The 15,880-nt window shown below is 46.5% G+C and overlaps 1 protein-coding gene across 2 annotated transcripts in view; it reads left to right on the top strand.

Annotated features, from left to right (window-relative positions):
• ADAP1 (ArfGAP with dual PH domains 1) overlaps window positions 1–15,880 on the top strand; it is a 39,622-nt gene that overhangs the window by 3,348 nt on the left and 20,394 nt on the right. Inside the window, exons 2-4 of one of the 2 annotated variants that reach the window (XM_042864038.1) lie at window positions 3,269–3,399; window positions 4,389–4,480; window positions 8,585–8,667. In XM_042864038.1, the coding sequence (XP_042719972.1) occupies window positions 3,269–3,399; window positions 4,389–4,480; window positions 8,585–8,667 (306 nt within the window). Of the gene's footprint in view, window positions 1–3,268; window positions 3,400–4,388; window positions 4,481–8,569; window positions 8,668–15,880 lie in introns of both variants that reach the window. The other variant, XM_042864037.1, reaches the window with a different exon arrangement.

The raw sequence follows: 15,880 nt of genomic DNA, 5'->3' as shown, positions 1-15,880 counted from the left end.
TTTGATATTTTTTTTTTAACATCATTTCCATCTTTCTAATTTGGGGTGGATTACTGGAACCTGGATCCTCAAAGGAGAATAGGGAATATCAGCCTTTCAGTATGTGGGGCTTGCATGGATGGGGTGGAGAAGGAGCAGAGACTGAGTGATAGAGAGGAGTCTCAAAATGCAGTGGGTTTGGTGCTGTGCTATGTATCAGAGCCTGAGGAGGAGGATGTGAGCTGAGGTGGATTGCAAATACCCTCCTGCAGCCCAGCACTGTGATTTCTGGAGCAGGTGAAGCTTTTCCATTCCCTTGATTTCCTGAAGTAAGGGTGGTGATTAGAGGAGAACAACTGAGTGCCAGGGATCGCTTGATTTGCTCTGGATTAAGGAGGGCATGGAGAGGGTTGGATCTCAAGCCTCATTCCCTATCCACTCACTGGTCTAAAAACAGCTATTTGAAGGCAGGTGACTGAGCCATCCGGTCCCGTCATCCACACTGACATCCCATCCCTCTGAGGAGCACAGGGCTGTGTGCTGCAGCTCGTGCTGTCTCTTTGCCCCCACCACCTCCCACTGGAAAGCTGTTCTGCAGCTTGCTGCTCCAATGCTGTCAAACGGTCTTTTCATTCTCAAGCTAAAAGTGGAAACTTGTTCCCGCACCTCCATTGTCCTCCAGCTGAAATGGTTCTTTTTCTTCCCAGGAATTTTCCAGCTCTTCTACCTCGCAGAGCAGAGGGAAGGGTGCTGGGGGTCTCCCATGGCAGCGTGCTTAGCTTGGTGCCACCTTGTGCAGGGAAAAGGAGCTTCTGGAGCACAGGGCATTGAGAGGGGCAGCTCTGTCTGCCTGCTCCTGCTGGAGCCTGATCTGAATCCAAAGCCTTGGCAAGTTTAATGCCTTCACTGAAGAATTTTCCTCCTTAGAGAGGAGTGCTGGTGGGAGGCTGGCTTCAATTTTAGTGTCTTTTATTGTTATTTTTAAACATGCATGACCAGGGCCTGCTAACTAACCTCGTCTTTTCCCAAAGTAAATAGCAACAGAACTGCAGTGCTTTGCACGAGGTTCTCCTCATTGTGGTATTTTGCAAACCAGCAGAGTGGCAGCAGAAAGGCCTTTGTTTATGTTGATTGCACGGAAATCCCTGTGCTTACATCTATGACAGGACACATTACCTTTCTTGTGCAGGATGAGAAGAGGCTCTGCCTTCCTGAGGAGGTCCTCCTCTCTCTTCTGGTTGCTCCTTATTGCCTCAGACAGGAGAAGTTCTGTTTCCTCCACATCCCTTCTTATGCTCAGTGATGTTGGGTTGAAGCTGCAGCTGGTTTGCTGAGTGCTGGGTTTCCCTGGGCCTTGTCATAACAGCCAGGGCTGGTTTCTGAGTTAAGCTGTGTGACCTGAGTGTTCCAGTTTTGTTTTGGATGCTTCTTAAGCTCTGGCGGTGCCTTCCCTTTCAGATGAACAAATGTGAAGAAGTCATCCTCAGTGTCTTTCTCTGGAGTTTAGCTTTGTTCATCTGTTTATTTATCTTAAATGAAGCTGTTTCAGGTTTTTATTTTTAAAGTTGTTCTGATCTGTTTGCAGGTGATAAAAACAATCTCTGCCGTGTTGTGCCAAAGTTTCCTTTTCCAGCTGTGTAAAGACATAAGGATTTAATCACATGCTTGATAAAACATTATCTCAGAGTCTGTGTTAGCAGTCATTTGAAGAGTTGAAGCCTCTGATTAGACAAGGGTTGGAGATCTGTTGCTATTTGCCATAAACTGGGTTTTTTTTTCATGTTTTTTTCATTTTTGTGCTGGAGAGCAGAAGTGAAGACAGAGTCTGGTATGGTTGGGGAACTCTTTGCTGCCATGATCTGCTACCAGCCCCTGCATGTCTGTGGGCAGAGGCTGTGCAGTTGGAATTTGCTGACAGTTGTGTCACAGTTGTGTGGGGTGTGGGTGCCAAGGGGACCTCTGGAAGATGGGAAGGGGAATCCTGCACCCTACTTACTGCCTTTGGACAGCATGGGGTCACAGGGATGCACCAGGATGAGTGCTTGCTTGGGTTCATTACCCCCTGCCTTGTCCAGATGATGCTTACAAATTTGCTAATTGTAGTGGAAATGTGAAGTCACGGCTGGAGGCAGTGATGGAGCACCTGGTGGGAAGGCAGAGCCAACCCAGGGGAGCTCGGGTACATGCAATGCAATGTCCAGAAGGGTGAAGCCAGGATCCACCCCGTCCCAGCCCTCATTTAAGGGTTGGCAGTGGAGGTGAGGGTATCTCACTGGGGAGCCCTGCATGCCTGAGCTCTTCCAGAGGTAGGCAAATTTTCTTCCTTTGTTTGTGCATCCAGAGCTGCTGCTTTTGGGCTTGTCCTCATTTGCTGCAACCAAAGACTTTGTCACCCTATTATTTTTGCTATCCTTTCCATCCCATTTTAGCATTACACTAATAAATTATTTTACCAGTGATGTTTCGGAAAAACTTTGCTTGGCATTTAAGCTGGTTTGGGGGTATTCACTACTTAGCAGTTTCTTGGAGGGTGCTAACTCAGCTCCTGGGGCTTTCTGACCTGCTGACAGGCACTGCTGGGTGCACCCTGCCTGTCCTGCAGTCTGTCTGTATGCTGGGCACTGCCTCGTGGCAGCCGCAGCTCTCTGAGGAGGAATGTGGAGATGAGGGATGGGTGTTTGAAGTGCTTTGTGTGAGATGTCAGCTCAGGGCTGCATGCGGAGCGTGGCTCTGCTCAGAGAAAGCACAGAGCTGCTACAGCAGCCTTTTACCATTGCAGCAAGGGATGGGGCCTGGCCTGGCCTGGCAGCCCTTTCTGCATTCTCTGTGCTGTGTTCCCACTGTAAAACAAAGAGAACAACCTCCCAGAATAAGAACAACCAAGGCAGGGAAGCAGCACAGGGGTTTCCCTGAGCTGCTTGTTTTAATGGGGCAGTTCCTGCTCTGCACAGTGCTTGCTGGGTGGGCTCAGCTGGTGAAGGCTGGGCGTTTTGCTCTTCGTGTGAGTGAGGACTGACTTCTGGGGGAGTCTTGTGTGTATATTCTCTGTGTATTGAGTTTCTGTGAATAAGCATTGCTGCTGGGATTGGAGGCCTGCTAACAGTCATACTAATTATACTGATAACTAGTATAAACTAATGCATATCTTGTGTGCCTTTCTGATGCCTTTCCTATGATGGAACTTGGACCCAGTGACTCCAGACCTCCTCTGCTGTCCTGTCCACCTCTCCTTCCTGTGCTGAATTTGATTGACCAGCCAAGTACTGTCTCCTCTCCGTTTTAATTTCAGATCCAGACTGGGCATCTCATAGCCTAGGGATTTTCATCTGTTTGAACTGTTCGGGAATCCATCGCAATATTCCACAAGTCAGCAAGGTGAAGTCGGTCCGTCTGGATGACTGGGATGATGCTCAAGTGGAGGTATGTGCACCTCAGGCTTGAAATGCCAGCGAGCTTCTGTCATTGCATTTCACGTCACTGCTCTTAACACCACCTCACCAGCAAAGCAGCAAAACTGAGTCCTGTCCAAAGAAGGTATGGCAAACATGATCCCAGAAGGCATTTCTAAATGGAAGTCTGTGATGTCGTACTTATGAGATCTGATTGAAAAATGGAATAACTATTTCATGAAAGGGATGGGAGTATTTCCTCCACCCGTATAAATGAGCGTGGACTGTGTAGAAATTATTGATCCTAAATGAACTGTCTTCTGTTTCTCCTGTTACATCCACTCTCTCCTGCCATCCTTGCCCAGCTCGGCTGTTCCTGGCTTTCTTCCACTGAGTTCTGAAGGCTTTTAAACTCAATGTCATGAAGAACTGTACCCTTGCAATGTAAATCCTCTCTATTTATGCAACCGAACAGATTCTGGTGATGTTGCTAAGGCGAGCCAACTGGGGCACCTGTGTACTTTGCCTGTTCTTATCTTTAAGGGCACAGAGAATGATTGCAGTCATTGATTTTTACGTTTTGTTTTGTAGATTTGAGGTTTTTCAGAGAGCCGCAGCTCACAGTCATGTGTTCTATGAAAAAAATAGGCCTTTGTGTTGCTTGGGCTTTTCCTTCCCTGATTATTTTGCTTTTTGTTTGAGTCAACTGAATATATAAACTCAAGGACCTCAAAAACATGAAAACAGTGGGGAAAAAAACCTTGGAAATAAAGAAAAATACAGGCTCACCTGTAGTTCTGGTTGTACAGTTGACAAAATGCATTGAGCACGGCCTGCCTGGAAGAGGATGTTTCTCTTAGACTTATAAACTGACTTTAATTAAATAAAATTTATGAATAGGGAAAGATGTGGCCCCATCCCAATTAGTTCAGTACTCTGAGGAAGCAAAGGAGGACAAGGGAAATAAACCCCAGTTTAACATTTCTTAATTCTTTCTCTTTATTCTCTTCTCTTTTACAGTTTATGGCCTCAAATGGGAACAACGTAGCAAAAGCAAAATACGAATCGAAAATGCCACCGTTTTATTACAAGCCAACATTTCTTGACTGTCAGTAAGTAAAGAGCTTTGCTGGTAAACAGCTTTCACTTGTTTGTGCAGCTGCAGCCTCTGTCGTATTTTAGTTTTAGCGTGATGTGTTTTTTTCAGCTGCAGAGGGGATTGCATTCGTAGGAAGCCCTGAAAATCTGTGTTCTTCTGAGCGTGTGTGCTAGAATTTATTCCACGCAAGGGATCTTATTTAATAAGTCCTGTTGAGATGATGTGGAGAAGTCAATAGCTTGTCTGTTCCCCAGACTCTTTCGAGTTCCTAAAGCTACAGAAATGCCGATTTCCACCCATTGATTTCTGCCTTTTCAAATAGCCCTTCTGAACCAAAACGTAACTTGCTTTCCTGAAATAGGAGGGGCTGATTATTATTTCTAAGTGTCAGAATGGTAGATTTTTTCCTTCTTCTTCTTCCTTTTCTCTTGGAGTCACACATCTCTTCTATGGAGACAAGGGAAAAGCTGCTGTATCCTGTATGCTGTAGTTGAGCCTCCCTTGTTAGCTGGAGCAGGCCTTGCAGAGTGAGGCAGCTGAGCAGACAGGACGTGCTGCACAGAGCAGGGAGAGGATGGATGGATGTTGTTTGTTCCATGAGATCATTTTCTAGGGCCCAATCCCACAGTGCACCAATGGGGTTTTGTGTGCTTTTGTGTTAGCAAGCAGGTGAGCTGTAGCCTCCGAGACCCCCTGATAGTGCTGCTGGAGCTGCGTGTCACCAGGGGAAGGTTTTGTTCAGTGCTGTGCTGTGGCAGTGCCCAGTCTGTGTGTCAGGCTCTGAGATGCATTCAGCCATTGTAAGAGGTGCACTGAATGGAAATGTTGGAAGGACTGGTAGGACTCCCTGTGGGAGATGTTGGCTGTGGGTAGAAAGGCTCTGCTGTGTTTCCCCGGTCCAAAATCCCCCTGAAGATGAGCTGAAGGGATCCTGAGCACCTTTCACATCCTCAAAGTGACTTTGTATTCTTATTCCTGTATTTGCCTTCCTGCAGCATGCAGAAAGCCTTTTTTTGGAAGAGACAGGACACCTGTCATCTCTGTGAAGTATCTCAGTGGTGCATCCCTTCCCCAGGCTGGGAAGGCCCAGGCGTGAGCAGTGCTGTCTGGCCTGGCAGTAAAAAAACCATTCCTTTGTGCGCCACTGGCAGATCTCAGTTTTGATCTAAAATGGCTCCTGGCAGCAGTTTCCACAGCATTTATGACTGCAGGAACGATTTGAGCATCGGCCAAACCGGTGTGTGCTGTGGAGTGATGTGCTCTGAGCGCTGATCTTGCCAGGGTTATTTTTCTCAAGGAAAAAAAGGCTTGAACCTCTTACCTCTCCTACTGCTCGAGCACCTGTGCTTTGTGGGACAGAGCCCAAGGAGAAGCTGCCAGGAATCTTGCAGTCTCCGCAGTGTGCAGCGTTCATCCCAGGGAGGAGTTGATGCACATCCAGCTCTACATGGCAGCTCTGTTGTTTATTTTCTTACTTCATTTTGGAGGAAAACTAGCTTCAATGACAGCGGCTTTTCCCCTTTTTTGGAAGGATGGGGCTTTGGCTTTGGTTTTTCCAACTGGTGATGGAAAAATGATACCTCAGAGAGAGCAGATGGAGGAGGTGGAGGGGACTGTCCATTCTACTGCTCCATTCAACAGACTGCTGCTGGAAATACAGTCTTTCCTTAATTATTTTTTTCCTTTGCTCACAGTTTCTTACCATGTTAATTACGAAGACCTTTCTGTTCTAATTGCCAAAAAAATGACACCTCCCTGTAAGCAGCAGCCTGCCAGACTTTAGGTGGGCTGCTTAAAGCTTTTGGACTTGATCCCGAAAGCTCTGCATCTCTGTAGTTCGGGAACAGTGCAGTTATATTTTTCTAAGAAACACAAACTGTGTGTTTGCTGTATATCCCAACACCAGAAATACCAAATCCCGGCAGGCAGGTGCTGCAGTCACTTGAGTGATAGAGCTGTTGAAATGAAAGAGGGCTTGGGTTGCAGGGCCTTGTATTGGGCATGTGATGTCTGCCCTGGATTATTTATTACGCCTTCACCTCAAGAAAAATACACTTGAACAGAAGCAGAGAATTCTGTCAGCAGCACATCTAAAAGTCCCCTGAAGGCGTACTTAAAATGAAACGGGGATCAGATCTGAAGTCTACTGGAAACAATGTGGAGACTGTATGAGGGACCTGAGGCTTGGCCCTGCCCTCTGGTTGCCTTCAGATCCTGTAGATACCAGGACGAATTCCTGTGCCTGTTTAGATTCATACAAGCAGTGCCAGTGATGCTGGGGTTATCTCCGGACTCAACAGCAGCCTTTTATGGCAGGAGTGCCTGTAGCCCTTTGTAGCAAGGATGGTCAAGTGCCTACTCAAGCTCTCTGTTGCCCATAAGGAAGATGCTGGACTCCTTGCTGTCCTCTCTGGGTCTTTGTTTTGGTTTCTTGTGCTGGTTCTGCTTTCTATAAATAACAACTGGAGCAGAGGCTGCAGCCACTGATCTTGCACTGAATCGTCCTTATTGTGGACAGCTCTCAATGTGTGTTAATTTTCTGGGGGGAAATTGTAGCTGAGAGATCCTGTGTTTGTGATGACACAGAACAGAGGAAGAATGTTTGAAAGTTGTATGGGTTGGGAATGTGGCATGGCTGGGGTCTTGTCTACCCTGGGACTCACCATTGGGATCTCCTGTGGTCTGGCTTGAGTGCTGGAGAGGTTATCAAGGGATTTTTGCAGCTTCTGAGGACACCCGTTTGGACTAGCTGCCTTGTGGCTGATCAGTCTGTGCTCTCCTGCACAGCAGCTGTGGAGACGCTGAACCACTGTCATTGACAGCATCTTGGGAAATAAGTCATTGCAGAACAGGGTTCCCTAAGGCGTGAGACCAGCAGGGTGTATCTGTTGTAGTATTTGCATGATAGAGCAAGAGCGTTTTCCCATTGCTGCACGTGAAATTTATTTAAACATTCACATTGGAAGGCTTTGGAACAGATAAAGCTCCTGCTGATCCACTGAAGTCAGCTGGAACTGAGGGTGGTGTGAATTCTCTTCCTTGTCGTTAAATTCCTGATGGTCTGGTGGTTGAAAAGGTCCAAGTTTGGCTATGGTGATAACAAGCTGTCTGCAGCAGTGGGTTGGAGAATGGAGAGAACAGTCAGAAATCTTAAGTACTGGTGTTGATTCTGTGATCAAATTTCTGGAGGTTCCTTGATGAGTGGCAGAAGTATAGAAACAGGCAATTAACTGCTGCTGTCGGCATCATCAGTCTTCTAGTCTTAGAGCCTAACATGGTGTAGATGGTGGATCCAGAAAGAGCCTTCTGCTCAGCCCACAAATCTCAGTGCACAGCTCTGCAAAACCAACCTGAGCCCCGTGTGAGGATCTGAAGATGGGCTGTGCTCAATCCAGGGTGTAGCACAGGGTGACAGCAGAAGAGAGATGCCCCAGCAGCCAGCCACGTGCTCCTGGTCTTCTCAAGGCTTCGTGTTTTTTCCCACCTTTGTTCTTTCCAGGAGGCTGGCTGTGGCTGGGGTGTGATCATTCCATGTCCTCTTGTGCTTTCATTTTGAAGAGACCACCTATGGCTTCCTACTGTTGCTTGTCTGGGAGGTCCATAACACCTTCCAATGAGCTCCATGTCTCTTGAGTCACCTCTCACCTATGGGCCATCGTGTGCGTGCATCACACAAAGTGTACCACGTTTCTATTCTCATACCAACAGCTTTAGCACAAGGATCTTTTTTTCTTTTTCCTCTTGTTTGTAGTTTTGTTCTTTTCCCTCTTCATTCAGTGATGCCTTTTACTAAAGAATCCAGTCTGAGGGGCTCGGTTAGAATTGTTTGTACGGTGAGGGAATTTTGTGCAGAGGCGGCCTGGGTGGGTGGCAATGGGCTGTTGTGTTAAATCTGTAGATTTTCTTTAGTACAGTTCCAGTAAAATAAGATGTGCAGGGAAACGATTTGTTGTCCAGCAGAACATGGAAGAAGCTCTTGAATCTGGAGCGTGCTTTTTAATGTTTGGAAGACTTTTAAATCCCAGTTGTATTTTGATTGCAGAATTAATGGTTATGGATTCTTCCTTAGTTTATCTTGGACCATGCCTACTTCTCTGTGTATTATGTTTTTTTCCAGACTGCTGCGGGAACAGTGGATCAGAGCCAAATATGAAAGGAAAGAATTCATTCACAGTGAGAAGCAGGAGCCTTATTCTGCAGGTAGCCAAAGAAACTTTGGGCAGATCAGTGTTTTGATGTCCATTGCCATTCCTTTCCCTTGTTTGTGTTTGTATTTACTTCATATTGATTATTTCTCATATGTCGCTAACAAAGTGTGATCTTTAGTGAAGGATTAATCCTGGTGTTCCCTGTATTTGGTTAGAAATATTGGAAATGTTGATGCTGGATGGGAGAAAAGCGATTATTAGGAGTCTTTCTATTGACTTCAATTGGCTTTTCATCCGCTCTCAGGTTTGTTCCTGATAGCAGGAGGTGTAAGTGTGAGTTAAAATGGAGATAAGAGCGTTTGTCTCATCAAGGTTTCTTTTGCTTTGAAAAGATGAGGTAGGATTAATGACGCAGTGTGGGTAATGGTCTATAAGTGCTAAGTCAAGGGGATGAGATGCTTTCATTAAAGAAAGGCAGAATTTGAGGGGGCTCAGGGTTGGAATGGGCTTGTTGTGCAGCTGCACCAGCATGAGAACGAGCATTAACGTGCCTGAAATCAACTGGACACTGTTTTGCTATATGCAAATGGCCTTTGATTTATTCTGCATATTAAGTAGTTGACACCAGCTATGTGCATGGATGACTCTTGGATAATTTCATTAACAAGGACCATGTTCCAGATGAAAGGTTAAAATACTATTTTCATGCTGCTTCTCAGGACTGATAATAAGCAGGTAACTCCAGCAGTTGGCTGCTATTAAGGCTGCAATTAAAATCTGATCTCATACAGACTCTGTTTATGCGTAGAGGCTTTCTGCTCTGCTGTTTTGTATGTATGAAACCTGCACATTGTGTGCTATCTGTATTCGTGTACAGTACTCTGCACATTTTTATTCTAGGTTTTCAAAGCAATCTTCTGGGGTTGGACAAGTAGTATTGACAGTAAGTAATTGATTTCTTAGACAGATTTGGAACACATCTGCTGACACGTGTACGATGTTCACCCAGGAGTAACGATGCAATTTTGTACCGTGCAACTTTTAGCTGTGAAAGCCTGGATTCAGCTGTGGACTCTTCAGGCAGATGCCCCATTTTAAGCACACAGAGCGAGGAGTGCCTTCCTCTGCTGTCTGGGCAGAAGGGCAGTGGTTCTGAGAAATACTACAAGAGAGCTCAAACAGAAGCAGTAGGGTTTTCTCCCCTCTTTGAAGTTCAGCCACTGTTAAATGCTGGCTGTAGAAGAAAACGTAGCAAATCACTTTAAATGAACAGAGCTTGGAGGAGAAGGGGGAGGGAAGGCAGACTGGTAGGTATTTGTAGATTGAGTACTGATGTTTTTAGTTAGTTACTATTTTCTCTGAGATCTGTATTATCATTAAATCCAGCACAGGAGCTGTGTAAGAGGCCTGTGCAACACTGACCAGGACGTGATTTGTTCATTCTTCTGGATGGGAAATTCCAAGGGGAGCATTTGGCTGCTCCCTGGGGTGACCAGGTTTGTGTCACAACGTAACAGTGAGGAGGTGGGGACCAAGCTTTCAGTGCCAGCTCTTCCCTTCTACTTCACCATAACAGCTCCAAAGCGTGGGTGCATTCCTGTGCCAAACTGTGCTCCTTCTTTTGGATGATGTGGCATAGCTCAGCTGGGGCACTGCTTTTAGTTCTTTGGCTCTTAGGTTGGGATCAGCTGTTTTTCAGGGCTGTGGCTTGTGATGTTTGTGGTGTTGGGCCATCAGTTTGCCCATTTGGTGTAAAGCAGTGCCACCAAAGAACTGGTCTGAACTGTGCCACCCATAAATGCTCCAAGACAGACTGCAGTCTGGCACCTAAAGGAGCAGCTCAGCCATATCACATGTGCTGGCTCTGTCCATACCACTGCTGGCGGGGTCATTTCAGTTTGGCAGCAGCAGTTTGGAGGATGCACTCTGTGTGGGGCAATCCTTGTGTGCCTGCTGGGAGCTGCGGAGCATCTGGGCCACTCTTTTCTATTTGTGACCTCCTGAACTGCACGGGGATGCACTGGAATGGGACAGTAAGGCTGCTCTCCTGCTCACCTCACACCCTGAGTTTGAGTTTCATTTAAGTGTATTTCTTTTTATTTCCAGTGCTGCCTTAGACTATTTTTTCTCACCATTCTGAATTCCCTGAAGGAGTGTTAGATTACCAATTTCTAAGCATGAAACATTTTGTTGTTAATAGAGACGTCAGTATCCATTTTCTGGTGTTTGCTGGAAGATTTAATTCCATTTTCCCATCCCAAGGGCAATTTTGCTTTCTGACACTTGCTCAACAATTGCATAAAAATAAGAAAATGCTGTTTGTGAGCAGTTCTGAGTAACATCCTTTTCCTGGCAGCCTGATGAAGCCCTGGTCAGAACTTCAGTGTCTTGCTTGCAGAAGATCCTTTGGGGAGAGACTACCTGGAGCCTGTAGATGCCAAGCAGAAGCTATTGCATCCGAACTGACACACCTGGGAGAAATGAGTCCCAGGATGAGAGTGTCAGATGTGCAGCTCAGGACTAAGAGATTGCGTAGGGCAGCCTGCCAGGAGGACGCAGCAAACTCACTAGCTGCTGGTGAGGGATATAAGTGAGAGACTGAGCAGTGTGGGATGCAGAGGCAGTGCTTGGCCCTTACACAGCTGCCCCCAGGTGCTTGCACAGCCCCTGAACCAACAGGAAATTGCCCTGTGTGATGGGAGGCGATGCAAGGCAGCGCAGCTGGAGCTGGGAAGCAGAAAGGCACCTTGCTCATACAGAAATCCCTGCGATGGGCAGAGCTGTGTTCAAGCAAGCTCTCAATCCTCACCCCAGAGAAGAGCCATGGCTGCAAACCCGTGGCCCTGCTCCAGATGTTGGCTCTCAGGGATGTGCTGCCATACCTGCAGTCACAGCTGCTCTCCCTCAGTCCAAGATTTCAGTGCAAATTCCTCTAAAGGAATTGTTACAGTTCCTTGCTCCATAGGAAGCCTATGGGCATGAGCACGTGCGCTGCTTGCAGCTGCAGCCTCCAGCTCCTGTACCATGGCTTAGTTTTTCAATCTCTGATGGTTTCATTCCTCCTGATGAGGTGTTGTTAATGAGTGTGCTAGCACCATTGATTTTAGTGTGAGGAGTTGGTGTGAGTTCAGGTAGTGCAGGAAGATTAGTAAAGCAGTGATTAAATGCTTCGGTGGTCCACTATCGATTCTTAGGTATGTCCTCTGATATGTTTGAGTTCTTAATTCTGCTTTCCTATTAGGGCTAAATAATTTGATTGTCCTGGCCAGGCGTTATGAGGCAAAGCATTATTTACACACCAGGAATCACAATTGACGTGGTGTTGTTTTCCTCGTGACGCTGATGCATTTGTTGTACAACAAGACAGAGTAAAACTGATTTGGAGACCTTCACATTAGTGTGTTTGAGGATGATTTTATCCTTTCTGATAAATGAACTGTCTCAATTCCCGTCAGTCTCCAGCTAATTGTCCCCTCTCCAGGAGTTTAATGAGGCACAGGCACTGACATCTCATAGAAACAAAGGGTGCTATTAGTTGCTCTGAGGTTGGATTTGGTACTCCAGGTAGTTAACAGGTTTGGATGTCTTCCCCTGCCACTGATTGGCAGCAGTTATAGCAACACCTTCTGAAGGTCTTGGTGAAAGTTGCTTCATTTGAGTGCTTTTGATTGCTCTTCATCAGATGGGTTTATTTTAAGGGAAGGTATGGAGGAAGCAAAACAGAACAGTGGCTTTAGGTTTGGGCATTATGATATTATATATTGGAAAGGTACAGCTGATAGAATGCAGCTCAGGCCATAGACAGGAGAATGGGATGTGTGTGTGGCCAAGAGGAAGCAAAAGGGAGCCTTTGGATCCTGCAAACCTGGCTTTGGCTTCCGGTGGATCATCTGTCTCATTTACCAGCAGCATGCCAAGAGCACCCAGCTTTGGATCTTTGCTTTAACAAATGAAACAGGAGCACTGGTTTATACTTGCTGTTAAATCTCATAACTCCTGTCAGGAAAAATGCCCCAACTTTACAGTTAGGTTCAGGAAAGCACTTATCCCCAGGCTGAGCATGGCCAGTGCAGCCAGATGGAGTTTATGGGTATCTTCAGCAATGGCCAGTCTGAAGAGAGTTGGCACCTTTTTCTTGAAAACATTGGTCGTGTCTTTCTGTAATGTGGCATCAATTTGGGTAAGTCCTGGATGTTCATGGAAACCATGCAGGTCAAGTGCAGCGTTCCTCTGGCCTGCACTTGTTTCCTGCAGGGATGCCCTTAGTGCTGTCCTCTTCCCAAGTTTCTTGTGAATCTCTGTTCTGTCGAGATGGAGATGCTGTGAGAACCAGGTGAACATCATGGATACAAGGAGCAACAGCAGATTGGGCTGTGTCTTAATGACAGTAGTGGCCAAAGCCATATGAAGAATCGTTGGACCAAATACTTGAAAACATTTACACTTAAGCAAAGGCAGGATCGTGTCGTTTGGGGGAGAAAGAGCCTGACTCGCTGGTCTTCTTAAAGAGTCCGAGCACAGGAGAGCAGTGGCTCACCAGTGAGCTGCAAGTTTACAAGATGTGTGTACTGCTAAGAGATTATTTATGCCACGTATTGTTATTTAATAAGGTCATTGAGGTAGTTCAGTGGTGATTTACGGGCTCAGATAGGAATGTAGTTGCTTTCCAGCACAGTGTGAACAGATGGCGGGCATGGGGTGAACTTTGTGCAAGCAACAGCTTCACCGAGTGCAGCTTTCTGCAACTTTGCTGCAAATGCTGCTCCCATGTATTTCTTGCAAATAGGCCAGTGAGTCCTATTGCTGTTAATTTTGCAGATAGTCAATAACAGGAGCAGATTCACAGATAAAACATGCTGCTACCAAACCTGTATGCCACTCTGATTGCATCCTGCTAGGACTGGTGAAAGGCAGTTCTCCCTTACTCACAGCAGATGCTGTTGCATATCTTTCATGTTGAGACATTTGTTTTCCATTCGGGATGGGAATGCATTGTTTGCAGTGAGGAAGGATGTAAATACTAGCAAGCATCGTTGCTTTCGTTCTTTTGTCATGGGAGGCTGGAGCTCCTCAGCTGGTGCAAATTGTCATGGGTCCCATAAAAACAGTGGAGGAATTCAGACTGACACCAGCTGAAGATGGAAGGCAGAGAAGACCTCGGTTGGTTGGTAGGTGTATATCTGAGGGTGGTGGCCTACTGCCCTGCAGGGTGTGAGGCAATATAGTGTTACTGCAGCTTCACATGGCTTTGGCCTCAGCTGCTCTATGTTCCATGCAGTTATGGCATGGAGTAGATCTCGTTGTCCTTATTCAGGGCTGAGAAGGGTGAGCTCTGGTTTTACCTGGGTGGCTACAGAGAGTGCCATTTGAGGGTGTCTGTGCACCTTACTGTGGTCTCTGGACACCCCGAGGGCTGCTTTGCTTATGTGTTATTTTTTATTTGTCTGCAAATACGATAGCAAAGTAAATTACGAGACATAAAAGAATGCCCTAAAATAGTAGAATCTGTTAATGTGCACTTTCTATTCCATGTGGCTCTTGCATAACTTGGGAAGCAATCTGAATTAATTTTCCCCCAGCATTTGCACAGTTGGAAGGTGCTCTGACTGCAAAGAGAAAATGCGCAGAACGTGAATATGTTCCTTCTCACTGTGAGAAAGACACCCTTGTTAGCTCAGCCTGACCTGTGATGTAATGCAGTTTATTTCGGGCCTGATCAGACAAAGCAGCGAGCAGTGTTGCAGCTTAAAGCCAATGATTTTAAATGACAAACCTCATCTCTGCTGTCACTTCCTCGTTTCAGCTACAGGCCAGCAGTGCCATGGTGACACTGCGCTCCAGCATTCCTCTCAGCCTCAGGAGCAATCAGAGCAAGGAAATAAAGATCACTGGAGATGCCGTGTGTTAAGACACCGATGCACACAGGCCTGAAGGAGAAAGTAGTGCAGGGGCTGAAGTGCTGTGTGAGCCATGCCCAGCCCCTTGGTTTGGCATGCGTGGTGGGACCTGACAGTGCAGGCGGAGGTGGGCTGAGCAGGGCTGCGTCCTCAGAGCTGTGGTTCTTTGTGAGATAAGGAGCAGAGAGAAGGGAGCAGAAGGAAGGCGGCAGGGTTCCAGCTGTTCGTGGCTGCAACTACAAAGGAAAGGTGGTCGGGCGTTTCCTCGTGGAATGCCTTTTGTCTTTGTTTTGTCATCAGTGGTTCTTGCAGGAAATGGCCAAGTTCAGTGAATTCACAACCTCTAAATGCAGTCAGTAAATTAGCGGCATTCTCATTTGCCCACCTTTCACTTATGAGCTGTGTGGAAGATGCCCAAAAGGTCTCAAATCCATGTGGATGATGCAAAGTTATAAGCAGTCTTTAAAGCCAATCCTTACTGTGTGTCTGTGAAGAGAACAGAGCCGTGCAAATTAAGAGCTTTTCTCCTGTCTTCTGTTTTTATGTTGGCACGTTTTCCTTAATGCCAGCGACTTGAGGCTCTTGATTTACATTATATATAGAGAGAAATTTAGGAAAAGCCTGATTATAATGGGCTCTTCTGCCATTTTTTGCAGTTAAATTTCTGAAGATACAACTTTGCTCCATCTGTAGTCTCCATCCAAAGACCCGAGTGTGTCAGGAGCTTCTGTGAAGGCAAATCTTTGTTTAACCTCAGTGCATGCAGGACAGATTGGCCAGCAGAGCCTCGATCTTAGCCCTTGGAGAGGAATTTTCAGTACAAAGAAACCAGTTAATTTATTTCTCCTGACCAGCCTCCAAGTGGAGCCGCTGCTTTGTTCTGGCTGGTTTTTAATGTCACCGTTATCTGATGTTACTCACAAAATGGATAAAACTCTCTTCTCGTGCTTGAAAGGCTTAAGAATTAGAGCTCAGCTTTGAGCTCAGCTCCAGCACATTCCACTCTTGTCCTTCTTTGATGAATCCTGTGTTCAGGCTGAGGCTTGGCTGCAGTGCAGCAGGAAGGTGAGCTGCGCTCAGTGGTCTGCAGAGCATCCATCCCAGCCCAGTGCTTTTGGTGCTTCTAGCTTTCCTCTGCCATCCCTGTGAGCAGGTCCTTTATGGACGTGGAGACTGAGATACAAAGAGGTCTGCTGCTGAAAAGCAGCACGAGGGAGGGCAGCACGGTGTTCTGTGGAGCCTTATGCAGACTTCTGTGTGATCTGAGATTTGGACAGAGGAGAAGAGATGCTTTGTGATAGGAAGACGTGACGGTGCAGTGTGTGCTGGTGCACACATCATAACCGCACCACTACTGCTTTCTGTTAA

This window comes from Lagopus leucura, unplaced genomic scaffold, assembly GCF_019238085.1.
Source record: "Lagopus leucura isolate 7727_CA_CO unplaced genomic scaffold, USGS_WTPT01 Super-Scaffold_760, whole genome shotgun sequence".
Classification (NCBI taxonomy): domain Eukaryota; kingdom Metazoa; phylum Chordata; class Aves; order Galliformes; family Phasianidae; genus Lagopus; species Lagopus leucura.
Note: the sequence above shows the minus strand (reverse complement) of the source record. Positions and strands in the feature narration are given on the sequence as shown.